Source organism: Drosophila hydei, unplaced genomic scaffold (assembly GCF_003285905.1).
Source record: "Drosophila hydei strain 15085-1641.00,03,60 unplaced genomic scaffold, DhydRS2 tig00000290-arrow-arrow-pilon, whole genome shotgun sequence".
In the NCBI taxonomy this organism is placed as follows: domain Eukaryota; kingdom Metazoa; phylum Arthropoda; class Insecta; order Diptera; family Drosophilidae; genus Drosophila; species Drosophila hydei.
In genome coordinates, this window is record NW_022045704.1 from 1,542,384 (window position 1) to 1,557,144 (window position 14,761).

At 37.3% G+C, this 14,761-nt stretch overlaps 2 protein-coding genes across 4 annotated transcripts in view; both read left to right on the forward strand.

Annotated features, from left to right (window-relative positions):
* LOC111593236 (lachesin) overlaps positions 1-14,761 on the forward strand; it is a 149,909-nt gene that overhangs the window by 3,383 nt on the left and 131,765 nt on the right. The gene's annotated exons all lie outside the window — the stretch shown is intronic.
* Positions 5,102-6,775, forward strand: LOC111594969. Of its 2 annotated transcripts, XM_023308469.2 has the most exons (5): positions 5,102-5,811; positions 5,921-6,100; positions 6,164-6,357; positions 6,425-6,479; positions 6,540-6,775. In XM_023308469.2, the coding sequence occupies exons 1-4, from the start codon at positions 5,770-5,772 to the stop codon at positions 6,438-6,440; spliced, it is 432 nt and encodes a 143-aa protein (XP_023164237.1). In that variant the 5' UTR covers positions 5,102-5,769; the 3' UTR covers positions 6,441-6,479; positions 6,540-6,775. The 2 variants fall into 2 exon arrangements, with proteins under 2 accessions (XP_023164237.1, XP_023164238.1); XM_023308470.2 differs by lacking the exons at positions 6,425-6,479; positions 6,540-6,775 and having other exon boundaries at positions 5,921-6,104; positions 6,164-6,244.

The following is a 14,761-nucleotide window of genomic DNA, read 5'->3' on the forward strand; positions in this document are numbered from 1 at the left end:
AGCTCTTAAATATATTTTTACGCTCTGCCAGTCGGGTATGACGCTTTAGTCATCAATTTGGCAAACGAGCCTGTTTGGCCTTAGCATTACATATATATAAATATATATATGCTTGATCAAGCAGCAATTAGATATTTTTCCCCAACAGCATATTTATTCTTCGTCATCTTAAAGATAACAGATCTTTGTTATTTTTCCTTTGTGTATTTGTTTAATGTGTCTTATTTATTCTTTCGGGGCAGTTGGTTCCTCCGGTTTATTTGTTATTTGCGTCTGTTCCTGCTTTGCTAATTAAGCACAACATTTTCCCATTAATCAAATTACATTTTGCACACTGTTTGTGGCCGTTTAGCAAGAAGCTCGCTTAAACGCTCTATGTACTTAGAGAGATATACTCTGTTCCTGTTGCATATCCCTCATAATTTTTACTGTCTCCTGCTCTGCTCCTCCTAACAGCTTTTTTTTTTGGGCACTTAATTAAAAGATTACTTCTGGAAACTTTGGGTCTGAGAACTTAACGTCAACAGCTAACAGCTAACAGAGCGCTGAGCGCACTGTTTGCCCAAAAACTTAAAACAAATAAGAGGAAATTGCAAAAGTAAACACATTTAGACACAAACACACACAAACAAGCACACACACAAACACACCCGCACACTTGTTAAAAAGTGTTTGTATAGACAATTTTGAAAAAAAGTAAAAATAAAATAGATGAAAAATGTGAAACTTTAATTTAGCTGTACTTGTACTCCATTTCAACAAGGTTGCACTTTAAAGCTGACACTAAGCCCCCCACAAGACTCGGCCATACTACTATTCTACACTCTGCTACATAGTTGAGCATTCCATATAGTACGTGTTACGCATACGTTTCAACTTTTGCCCACTTGACAAATAGCTGCAGCAGCAGCAGAAAAAAATGGAGGCAAAAAGTTGCATCATCGGAAAGTTGCATAGGTAGAGTTGTAGCCGATGCCCCGATGCCCCGCTGCCCATGCCACACATAACATACTTTATTATATATGTTTGAGCTTTTTGCGAGGGTAGCCTATTATGCTATTGAAATAGCTCTTTGAAGTCTGGTTGCCTTCAGGTTCTATATTTGTGAGTATTTGCGTGGGAAGCTTCTAATATTTTCAAAAGTCTATTTGACTTGATTCTGGTTTTTGTTGACATATTTAAGAAGGTAGCTTCTAGTGTTTTTCCTATTTAGTTATTTGTTTAATATTTTATTGACTTGAGTTTGCTCTTATTTTGATTAAACTATTGTAGTTTTTCTTGTTTTTCTTAGCAACTTTTCTGAAAAACAGAACATATCGCTGGTTATTCTTAAGAAAGTGACTTTGTCAAGAGTTAATACTTTTCATGATCTATTATCATTATTAGAATTCTGCTATAAACTCTCCTGCTTGATTTTACAATTAAATTTATATCATGACTGCGATATACTTTAAATAAATTTCTTTACAAAATTTATTATAAATTTCGCTTGAGTTATACGAGTGAAACGTTTAGCCTTTGGCAACCCTCGCATCATGTGCTAATTTTCCGCTCATATGAAAATGCTTTCAAATGTCACCTTCTGTTAATTCTATTTTTAAGCTTCCTGCAGAGTATTTTTTTTGCCATGTCTGGCGGCGTTGGCAAACAAATTTGCAAAGTTTAATTTCACGTTAATAATGTTATTTGTTGCTTGTAATTTTTATTTTTATTTTTTTATTATTAATTTCTTTTGCTCTATGCGACAAAGTTAGAAGGCGGTCGTTGCACCTACACATATATGTATATATTTATAAAGTATATATTTATTTTTATTAAAAATTGTTTTATTTTTGTTTATTTTTTTTTTAAAAGTTGTTTGACGCGTTTGACGGTATTTGTTGCTCTGTAGACGCGAAACTTTTTGTGATCAAAGGCTCGCACACACACGTGTGTTTTTTTCATTACCAAGTTGTGTGTCTCTCTGTGTGTATGTGTGTGTGTATGTGCGTGTGTGTTCTAGAGATTTAATTGGTTTTGTGAAAAAGTTCAACAAGCCATGCTAATTAGTTGCATGTAGCTTTGGCTTCACTCAGCGCTGCTGCTGCTGCCTTTGATTGTGCAGCAAAGCTGATACGCAGCTGCTCACAGGTTTAAATATATATTCGTTTATGGAGTTTTATTTTTGTAAATTAATTACTTAATCCTTAGCAACTTTTTAATCATATAAACAATTGAACTAAATTTCAGCAAAACAAAATAAATAAAAGCAAATGCGTTTTGGAATTGTTTTTTGTTTGACAAAAGTTATTTGGCTTGTTGATTGCACACCAGAAACAAAAAAATGCCCTGTTTATTTGCTGAGCTATAGAGTATATTGGTTTTGCAGAATATTGAATATATCTGGCTATCGAAATGCTATGAGTTGAGCCACAGTTTACAAGCTTGCTTGCTGTTAGATGAGTAAGAAAATTTTAATAATTTCAGGGTATCAGCAGTGTGGTTTCTGAGTTCTATTATCAATTAAGCCTCACATAAAATTAATATCAAATATTTGGGTTTATAAATCGCGCAAGTTTATCAACTTGCAGCTCAAGCTAAAGCCTTAAATCGTTTTGCCCAACAAACATTTCAAGCAGAGTATGCTCTAGTCTGTTATACCCAACTACTCTGGCTTCACTTCGTTTACTTATTTACGACTTTGACTTTGTATAAAGTAAGCGCAGCGTGTGACTGAAATAAATGCCAGGGAAATCACATGCAAATGCTGCTATTTGGCAGCTCTTACTATTGAGGGCGTGTGTGCGTACGTATGTGTGCTTGAGCTAGAGGGGGCATGGTCTTTGTGCATATCTGTTGGCAGCTATTGTGTATTACATATATTGTGTTTAATGTGCAAAAAATTGGGCCCAAGTTCCAGCTGAAACTGCAAAATAATTAAATTCCAGCTGCAAAGTTTATGCCAAGGCAAATGTCTTAGTAATTTCTTGACTGTATTCGACTGTGTGTGTGTGTGTGTGTGGTGGGTGGGTTGGGTGTATGTGTGTGTGTATGCTATAGAAAGTTATGCCCTTAGCTTATTGCTGCTGTTCCCGCTGTGCATTTTGTTGTTGTTTTTTGTTTGCTTTCATCTGTTGTTGTTTGCTTTCTTACGGCCTGTCAGTGGCTCAGCGGCTCAGCGGCTCAGCGGCTCAGTGGTGCAGTGGTGCAGTGCTGGGAATTATATCGTTTGCCTTGTAGTTTGTTGTTGTCATTGGCTTTGTTGCACTTTTCTTGCACATACCGGAAGGAAATGAGCAAAAATGACAAAGTTAACGGATGCGCACAAAACACAGTGCACACAGAAACCAAACACACACACACACTCACACACACACATAGACATGTAGAAAGTGAGCGCAGCTAGCATGATGTCCTGCGTGTATGGCCAATGCCCTGGCGCAGGATATGTGTGCGGAAAGCACAAAATTTTACATGTATTTGATTTATGTGCGCTCTCAACTCTCAAGCAACACCAATGTAAGCTGTCATTGTGTGTGCGGCGGTCATGAAGTTCCAATACAAATACACACACACACACGCACACAAACACACACAGAGACACACATTGTTGTTCGTGCATATTTCAGCACTTTTACAGAGCAAATGTCCTGGCAAGTAAGCAAATCATAGCCTACATTTCCGTTGTTGTTTTAACAAGGCAAATGCGTCTACTTTCCTTTTTGCCAAGCGCTTGCACTGGGGCATGATCGATTTGTCATCGAATATGATACGATAAGAGGTGGAGCTATTACTGAGATATATATGGGCTTTATTGATGAGGTGTGCTTATATAGAGAGTATATACTTTGCCAATCACATTTTATAGATGGCTGCTCAAGTTGAAATATCGCTTTGAGCCTGATCGAATTACTATATCATCTAGCCAGATATTTTAAATCATGATCTTTATTCTTTTTTTCTTTGATTAACGTTAATCACTTCATCAAATCTTGTCTCAACTTGTCTCTAATCAATCGTTCCGAATAAATATATTTTTAAAAGCGTATTCACGCTTCGACGAGTTATAACTTGACGTATTTTCTTGGTATTTTTCTTCAGTTTTTCTAGTTCTTTTTAGTTGCAGTCTCTTTTATTCCACTTTGGATGCGCCTGGGATTGCACATACTTTTCCTTGAGCTCTCCAGGCGTATATACATAAGCCTGTAAAAGTTGCTGCTTCAAAATTTGCCCATAAATTTGCACAAGTCTCTTACAATATACTGGCGCACTAGTTTCGACTGCCCTGCGGCGCAATCTGCAATTGTCGTGGCTTTAAATTTTCTAGGCCACTGTAGAATATTTTGTTTTTAAATAAAAATCGATACGAAATTGGCTACTTAATGAGCCAAGTGTCGGGCTGTCATCGAAGCGTACCAAAACTAAAGACACATTCTATATATATATTGAATGACAGAGATGGAGAAAGAGAGAAAGAGAGAGAGAGGTGCAGGTGTAGCAACAGCAGCTAGTGGGGATGGGCCTCGGGTGGGCGTTATGGGGTAGAATTGGTCTTGTAGTTGAGTCAAGTTATGTTTTGGCCACTTTGCCTTTCATTGTTATACATTGAGAGCATAGGCATAAGGGGTATAATGGTCTTGGATAAGGTGTAGGTAACATGCAATGCCAGTATGGCTATTACGCTATTGTCTAGTTAACTCGAAAACTATGAATGAAAAATATATCAAATTTAGGAATTATCCTCTTTTTGCTGGCTCAACCCGTTAAGCTCATATCAATAAAATCCACACAAAGATCTGATTTTTCGAAAATTTCTGGAGAACTATGTAGTATAATTCTCTTATATATCATGTAAATCAGATATTATTTTATATTCTAAATATGTTAATTAATTTGTCAAATATTTTTAAAATATTTTTGCTTTTGAGCATAGCTCGAGAACTCTAAGACTTACAGTTTATTCGGTATAAAATACACTAAGACCTAGTTACAGTTTTCTTAATCTTTTAATAATTCTCGATATTAGCTTAAAGATCGTTGTAAATAAATTTCCGAAAAGATGCTTAATATTGCTCGAGAACTATTTGAGTTAGAGACATGAAATTTATTGTCTTAGTTGTTTTATAGCACTTTCAGTTAAAAAATAAGTCATTTCATAACAAAACTTTCATGTTAAAAATATTGAAATTGTAATGCTTAAAGCGGCAGTTTTGTCGCTTGGCACAGGGCATCTTCTAGTCCCATATGCCCAGCTAGAACACTTTTCATTGGTTTGTTTTGGCTTCGTTTTGAAATTTCATTTATCAGGGCCATAAAACGTTACTTACCACGGCACCTCCCACCTGACCCGTCTGCTAACTGGACCCCATTGCCATCCCGTGTCAACAGGCAATTATTATAAAAGCCTGAGGGCTGAGTGCGCAGGACTGGGCTCGGCCGGGTCTCGGGACCAGGTATGGTCCGCGTCTACAATTACGAGTATGCTAAATGCCAGGCGACTGAAAAATGTGGCTTTAAATTGCATGAAATCATCGCATCGCATTCCGCAACTAATGAAATTAGCGATACGACTTGCCCCCAGCCAAACGGGGTCAGTCCTGGGGCAATGGCAGCGTCAGCAATGGAACCCTTTTCTTTTCGTTTCGTTTCGTTCGTTTGGTTTTGTTTGTGTTTCTATTTTTGATAATATTTTTAACCAGGATCAGAAGGGGACTTGTCCTTGTCGACGCTAGTGTTTTAGGCGGTAGCAACTGATTTGCTTATTTTGTCAACGATTACAAAATTCTCAGTATGTTTCGTATCACAAATTGGGTATTAACAATCATCTCGGCGGTAAGTTTGGCAGCACTAGCAAAACTATAACCGAGAATCGAAAAAAGCCAACTTCATTAATTGAAGCAAAGCATACAGCTGCATGATAATCTATCCATCAATCAAACAGGTTTTCGAAGTGATTGCAATCGGTTTTATTGTCGAACTGTTTAACTCGCATTGTGTTCGGGGAGGCGAGTACGGCGTATCGATATGGTTCTACATCTTTTTTTTACCGGTTATTACCGTCCATACGATATTCTTGGCGATATATCGAATATTTTGTGGCACTGTCGGCCTGGATCCAATTGTGCGTGAGTATTGCTGAATATTTAATTCACATCCTTTAAAGGCAATATTGTGTTCCTTACAGTCAATTATATTCAACCTAACTAGCGGGATTATATTAGTTATTGCCACAATCATTGTGCTCGTCGCCATGGTGAGTCATTGTGGCAATGAATATGCCAAGTTTTTCTATTTGGCAGCGGTCTTTGGATTACTGTCGGGCCTCATGCATTTATGTAACGGTATTATGTGTCTAGTATATCTGCCTAAGTCCGAGTTGTACGTATACCAAACGATATCCAAAATACAATTTGCACTCGCACTTCAATCACGTTCTTCTCCTCAGTTATTTGACATGGTAATGAACAGAAATTTAACTAACTTGCGCCGAGTAAAGTAATGTAAATATTCCAGATTATACGTTTTTTGTCACTTCACTAGATTAGAATAACCTTTTGTAGTTTTTTTTATTGTACATGAAAGAATGTTTTTCATTGACTACAAATGCAATAGGGAGACAAATATATACGGATATATGAATGCTTGATTATTAAAAAAGTGCTCTGGTTCCGAGGCATGACTTGAATATACCCGGAATTTTGCGCATTCCACGAAATTTGTATGCCAGTATTGGATGATCAGTATGTATTTGATGATGTATGAGATTTCCACACGTTGGGCCTGAATATGGAACTCAATTGAATGTGTGTATCAAAGTCTAAGAATACTAATCGAAATTAGTTTATTTGCTTTCTTGACTTCTGATAAATCTAAATTAATAAATCAATTTTATGTGTATGAGTAAGAGTATAAAAGAATATATATTTAAAATATATATATAGATCTTTTTTATTGCTGAAATCGACGGAGAGAGAGAGAGACGGGTAGATAGCTAGATGGATAAAAACAGAGACAGACGAGCAGACGAGCAGACGCACAGACAAGAGGCAGATACGCAAATCTATCTTAACTTAGCTCAACAATCTGATCAAGAATATGTACAGCATGTTCCCATTTTCCCATTATATATAGAACTTATCTGCATGTTAAATTTAACATGCATATTAAATTTATTTGTAATGTTCTTTTCCCTCCTTTCACCATCTGACAATAATGAAAAGAAAAGTGCTTACAATGAGGTTTTCAATGCTCATGTTAAACTTTGCCAGCAACTTGCTTTTGATGCTGCCAAGTCAAAGAATAACTTTGCTTTCATTTGATACTTGCTTCACTTAAACTGATTAAACTAGAGTTGAGCGATTTGATTAAATTTCGTTAGTTTATGTTTTTTGTTTTCATTTATTTTATTCATGAGCGAACAGAAATACATTTTCTAGTTTCTATTGGTTCGGCTTAGCCGGCAGCTTATCAATTTCACTTGAACCCTTTCGCTGTTCCACTTTATTGAACTGTTGGGAAAGCGGGCCAAGCCCAACTATTTGTGCGGGCCGCTCCGTTGTTGTTATTCTTATTGTTGTTTGTTATTATTATTGCTCGAGCGTCTAGCCAGGGGCAATAATCAATATTTTGTATTTTGGCGACCTTTGCGTGTTGCCTAATCGCTCGAATGCCAAAAAAAGAAGTAAAAATGGGAGCCCACAAAATATTGTCGACAGCTCAGCTGAATGGAACCGAACTTAACTAAGCTCAAGTGTTGTGGAAAGCTCTAATCGTGTATTATTTACTCAGCTGCCAATCAATAAATTGCTTTTCGACAATCATCATTGAGTGAAGCGGGACTTACGAACTTAACCCCGTGTGCGTCATAATTGTTTGGCATTTTCATTAAATTGTCAGTGGGCATTAGAGCTGCAGCAGCGAGGTAGGTACAGTGGGGCTAGGTAATTTGAAATTCAAGCAATATATTCTAGATAAAATAAATTTGATTTAGAAAGGGTCTCAAAAAGAAAGATAGAAACGGGAGTAAGTATATTCTAGCTGTATGACCATAGTTACTGACTTGCCAACTTCTGAGAATTTGGCTAAAAAACACTTGAATATTCCATTATTTGTCTATATGTTGGTAGGCCCCATTTGTCTCGCCTACAGTGACCGTGTTGAAAAAGCCGAGTGGAACGTTGGTAACCATATATACCATAGACTATTGAATCTATACTATACTATATAAACATATATAAACGATAGTATATTTATGGCAGACTACAAGATTAATTTGATGAGCTTTAAAATAGACGGAGCGAGAAGCAGCCAGATGTACACGGCACAAAATCACTTTGGGAACGAATCTTATAACTTTAAATGAAGAAGAAAACAAAATTTATATATTTTTATGCATATATATTTAAATAAAAAAAATAATTAAAATAAATTGATTTTTATATTTGAAATTTAAGTTCTTTATATCTTAATCAAACCAGACTAAATCATTTATTTATAGACCTATTTTAATGCGACTTATTGATTCGTTCATTATAATTTAATTTCATGGGTAATTCAATTAAGTAACTTTCTGTTACTTAATTATTGTTCACAGCAAGTGTGCGGAATTGATATACGCATTAGATATGCATTCTTCTTCTAGTTGTCAGGCTCGGAAAAGACAGCCGTTCAATCAAATGCGCAAGATTGACAATCATGCGATTCAATTCTAAATGGCTTTGCATATTCATAAGCATAAAGGACTTGCTAAAGAGCGCAGCTCAGAATAGCTGACAATCAAACAGACAATCGACTGACTTACTGACTCACTGATTCACTGACTGATTGACTGATTGACTGACTGACTGACAGTCGTATATAGACAGACAGACAGCGCTGGTTGCTAATGTATGCAATCTGATGCGAGCGCCTGAAATGAATGCGAATGAGTTCATGTAAATCTGTTGCTGTTGCTGCTGCTGCTGCTGCAGCTGCAGCTGCAATTGTTGCTGCTGTCAGTCAATTGCCGTTGCTGATGATGAATGCAAACAGACAGCACATATACTTTTCCTAGGCCAGTTCAACTAGTGCCAGTATTTTAGATTTTAGTTTCTGTTTTTCTCCCGCTCTCTCTCTCTCTCTATTTGCCTCTTTGGCTTTTCTACATTTCTCAATTTGATGACTTGACATGCGATGCCAACAAAGCGCATAAATATTAAATTGAGGCGCTCACCCAACGCTGCTCAATATCTACAGAAACAGCTGAATAGAGCTGTGTGCTTAGCGTGACATGAAAATATCGCATCCTGCTTTCGAGCAGAGTTCAAATTTATAATATTTGTATAATTTCATTATGACCTTTGATTCTTGACATATACTTAAGCAGTTTTTTTTTGGTATCTTCTGCAATCTTTTTTTTTTTATTTAATATATATATTTATTTAAAAAAAAATTGTATATAATAATAATTAATATTTTAATTTTTTGTTTAATATTTATTTTTTAATATTGTTTTTTATATAACACTTTTTTTTATTTTTATATTTTTGTAATTTTGTGCAATTTATTTTTTAGTTTTAATTTTTTTAATTTATAATTTTATTTACTATAATTTATATTTTTTTTATTTTTTATATTATATTATATTTAATACAAACCTTAGCTCTATTGTGAACGTTTAAGCATTTAACAATACTAAAATTATGTTTATTTTTCTTTTTTATCAAACTTAAACACGCGCTCCTCTCTAGGAATGTTGTTAATGAGAAAGTTGCTTGTGTGTGTGGGCAGTTTTTTGGACACTTAATTAAATACTTGTACGCTTGATTAACTGGACGATTTCTGATTTGGGCACTTGGTCTAATTAGTGCCAGTGCCATGTCATAAATTTGATAGCAGGCAGTTGCCACAAGGCAGGCAGCAAGCAGAAAGCTGAAAGCTGAAAGCTGAAAGCTGAAAGCAGAAAGCAACATGCGTCATTTGTCAAAATGTGTGCACTGCATGCAAATGGCAATAGCAGCAGCAGCAGCAGCAGCAGCAGCAGCAGCAGCAGCAGCAGCGGCAGCAGCAGCAGCAACTGCCATAGCAACAGCAATGCCAGTAAACAAATGTAAAAATATTTGGCACTTAAAGTGCTGCCAGACAAATACGACAAACGTTGAAGAGTCATTTACAAGAAGTGCAACAGCAATTGCAACAACAACAACAACAACAACGACAACAGCAGCAGCAACTGTTGTTAAGGGGTCTTGGCAAAGTCAAGTGAAAGGACAAAAAAAATGGCATATAATGCTCGCAAACAGAGCAGACAGCGTACGTCAGCGGTGCAAACAAAGCGCACGATGATCACAATGTGGATGCTGATGATACTGCGAGGGCGTTGGAGCTGTGGGAGTGGCAGCAGTGAAAGAGATAAATACAGACGGCGGAGGCGGTGGCGACGACTGCAGCTGCCTGTCAGTCAGTCAGAGTCAAAGTCAGTGGGAGAGAGAGCGAGGCACAGTGAGTGCAGTCAGTTGGACAACAGAGAAGCTGAGTAGAAGCGCGTTGGCGTTGACGACAATTGCACAATTCATAATAGGCAACATGACACTAACACACACACACACACACGCACGCACTTAGCGAGTGTTAACTATTTATGGTGTGTGTGTGTGCGAAGACTGCTGCATACTTAACGCAGGCCGGAGCATCCTGCTGCTACTCTTTGACTAACTGTCTGCCTGCCTGTCTGTCACTCACACAAAGTTCACTTTGTTTATTTTCCAACACTGGCTCTAATGTGCATTTGCTGCTGCTGCTGCTGCTGTTGCTGATTGCAAATTGCATGCAACAAAATGAAAGAGCAGCTGCCCAGCTGCTTGCAACGCCTTTGCCTGTTTGGTCGAGGATAATAAGCATTATGCACAGTCTGTGCCATCAGTTTGCGGCCAACGTTCAGTGTCAAATTAGTTTGGCGCTTTTGACCCACTGCCCCACAGCAAACTTTAGTTCAGTTCCTTTGACCCTTTTTGGTTGTTTTTTTTTTTGGTTAACTTTGATGCCAAAGCATTTGATTAAAATGCCAAGTTTTTGCCCTAAAATAGGGATTTAGCTTTAAGAGTATGCTATTTGATAGTATACCCTGTAAAAAATTACAATAAAATATTTAACGAATGCTTTTAAATTTTTGCTTTAAGAATTTTAACAAATTTTTGACTCAGTTGAAAGTTTCTCTTTTTATGTTGAAGCATGTTTTCTATAACTAGAAGCTATACCCTGTAACTTCATTGCAAGTATGCCTGCAGTTAACTGTAGACTAACAGAGTTGTAGAGACTAGAAATTGCCCTTTTTTACTTCAGAATGCTATGGGCAACTAGAACACAAACAAATATCTATATAAAATATACACGTATTAATAAATATAGTATAGATTAAATATTTGAACTAAAGCATGCCATAGGCCTATTATGCTCACCTTGCTAATGCCCAACAGGGTATTCAAATGTCAAGAAGTTGTCAACTTTCGATTGAAATAACTTAACATAACATTTGAAAGACTTTCGCTTTGATGTGTGCATTAATAACTTTTAAGCTAAGCAAAATCAATGAGAAAGAAAAAAAGAGCAACAAAAACAAAAACAAGAAGAAGATAAAGCAATATAACAAATAAAGCAAAGGGCACAAAGCAAGCGGCCAAGTGTGACTAATGCACAAAAGTGACTCAAGGAGTTAATATAAGCAGCAAGCAAGCTGCGTGTGTGTGTGTGTGTGAGTGTGTGTGTGTACCCTGTCTGTGTGTGTTTGCCTGTCAATACACATAAAGTAATTTAGGCGCGTCGTCAGCCCCCACCCTCACCCTCGCCCTGGGCCCCTAAAATTATGCTGTACAAAATAATTAAAATAGCGGCATTGCGTATACGCCGCGTGCTTTAATGGCTGAAAATTAGTGCAGTAAACTAAACACGAAATTGGTAACTCGAAAGAGCCAACAATTGCCAAGGCAGGGGCGGAGTTGTAGTTGTGTTTACTTTTCGGCTGTAGTTCTACAAGTGACCAGCCGCTGTTCGGCATTAAAAAAGGCAATAAAAACGCTCGTAAAAGCCATACAGAAAAAGCATTAAAACAGACGATGAGCAGCAACAGCAACAACAACAACTCAAATATTAGCTTAAATGCAATGGACATTAAATTACTTGTGCCAACAACAATAAAGTAGAACGAATAAAACAGATTTTCTGCTAGTAAAGCTATAAAAAAAATCGAATCGACTGGCCGTAGCTGGATTTTAACTGGATCACAGGAACTCGGCACAACGACAATTTCCACCTAAGCCAAATTGAAGCAGAATGAGTTTTTAATTTGATTTAAGCAAAAGGAAATTTCTTGTTGGACGCCTCTTAAACAAAATGTCAAGCTAACATTTTCAACTGCGTTCTGCAATATGAGCTCAGCTGATGCTGATGCTGAAAATAAGACAAACAAAAAATGGATATTTGAACCGTCGAGTGGCAGTCACGAAAAAGTTCTCTCTCACACACACACACACACGCACACACACATAGAGAGTTCAGTTTTCAGTTTTCAGTTTTGGTTCGTTCGCTGTTTGAGTTCTTGAGCTTATCAGCTGAATGCCGAATGCCAAAGCCAAAACGTTGCCCAAAAACAAAAAAAAAACGACCAAATATGAAATTCAATTTTAGCCCAGAGTAAATTTTCAAAATGACGAGCAGCACAAGAGCTGGATGAAAGGTAATGACTGTGGCATACGCTGTAAAATTAAATTTAGTTTTAACAGCTTTAACTTATATGCTTTAAAATCAGAGTTCGAATCACAAGTTATATATATTATATTATTTTGCTACTCTAAGGTTAAGACTCTAACTTAACTATCTATAAACAAATTGTAATTAGAGCAAACCTTTAACGATTAAATTTCATCTCACTTGCCCTGACATCAAAGTGGCATTCGAACCTTGATCACTAACTAAACTTTTTTAATTTCCATATTACAAATGCCTCAAGCATCCTGTGTCAGGTGTCACGTCGTATATGCCCCATTTGCTTATCGAAGAGGAGTGCATTATAAAGGACTGATGCGACGACAGGCAAAATGAGCTCTGAAGCTAATAAGAGGGGTAGCAGCGTTTTTTAGAGGGTGCTGAATTGGGGTTGTGGACTACAGACTTTTGTTGTTGTTTATTTTTTCGGCAACAGCATCGCGTGAGTCGCTGCTTGTTTATGCCACAAGTGCCACTTATTGTGGCTTGGTTCGTCAAGCCGAAGAAGAAGTTTTCGTGCCTGGTCTATGGTCTATCATCCTGTATATCCTGAGTATCCTTGTGTCTCCCTGTGTATGCGTAAAAAGTTTAGTTTACAAAATGTTGTTGCTGCCGTTGCTGGAAAATGAGGCGGCGTCAGTCGTGACGTTAATGTTGTTCGTGATGTGGCGCAGAATGGCGCGTGTTGAAGATAATGATAATGGCAACAAGGCTGATGACAATGATGATGATGATGATGATGTTGCCGCTGAGTTTGAGACGTGTGCGTGGACAGTCTGAAGTTTGTTTTGTGGCCCAACATGAAATATGAGTGGGTCGCTTAATTAAATTTAAGTTCATTTATAAAACAGGTTTCGAGACATAACAAAATATTTAATGTCTCCCAGTTAGGGATGGCCACGTGATGTATGCGATAAATATCGTATGTGGTTTATGATATGAAATTGCTTTTAAAAATAGTTTAAATTTCTTTAACGAATTTGGCTGAATTTAGCTATGCTTACACTTTCAGCGTTGCCACATAGTCAAAAATCTTAATTTTTTATTTTTTATATTCTCTTTTTATAATATTGTATCGTATTTAGTGCTGCTTGAGATGTCATTTACCTATATTTTGTTGTTTCCTTTAAAACATTCTCTTAAGCGTTGCCACCTAGGCACATAACTACGCCCCTTTGTTCATTGTGCAGTTTATAAGCGAATTGTTAGACGAACTCTGTGTCTCAATGCATCAAATTTTCACTTTTTGTTTCTCTTTACCAATCAATCTGCTTTTCTTTCCTTTTTCACATTTCCACAGAGGTTACCACCTCGGCAAGCAGCTCTCTATGTCTCTCAAAATTTCTCAGTGCAATCTAGTTCCTAACTTGTATCTCTCTTTATCTATCTCTACAAGCCTTTTACCTTCCCACACCACATTTCCAGTAGCATCGCCACCTAGGCAAAGACCTGAACTCCACATATAGGCACATTCACTTTCTGCATTATATGCTCTAGAATATTTTTCATTCTCTCAAGATTATCTTACTTTTAAATTCTGTTTTCCCTCGTTACCTAACGTCCATCTCTTCTTCTTGCTGAAAGACCATCTTTTAAGCGTTGCCACTTTGTCAATGTGGCCCACTCGCTTATGCTCGCTCTCATGTGCTCCACTCTAATGGAAGCAGCGCTGCCACTGGCCCACACTTTTAATTCTGTGTGCGGCTTGTGCCTGAAACTTGTTGCAGGCTCGTAACCTAGTCAGAGCCCATTGGTCGCACATGTGTTGTAAAGTGTCCTTTGTTGGGCTGAAGTCTTGTCGTGCAGTCAACAAGGATATGCGGGCGCCAGGATGCTCTGCGCCTGATTGCAGCCGATAAAGTTTTGTAATTGTTTCATTTCCGGGATTTAAATTGCAAATATGAGTCGCAACTAAATTATGCCAAATGGGCGAACGTCCCATAAACACACACACCCACCCACACACACAGCGTACCTACAAGAAGTTGGGTTATGCATCCTTTTTTGTGTGCGACACAGTAGATTTAACCTAATTAAGAATGTT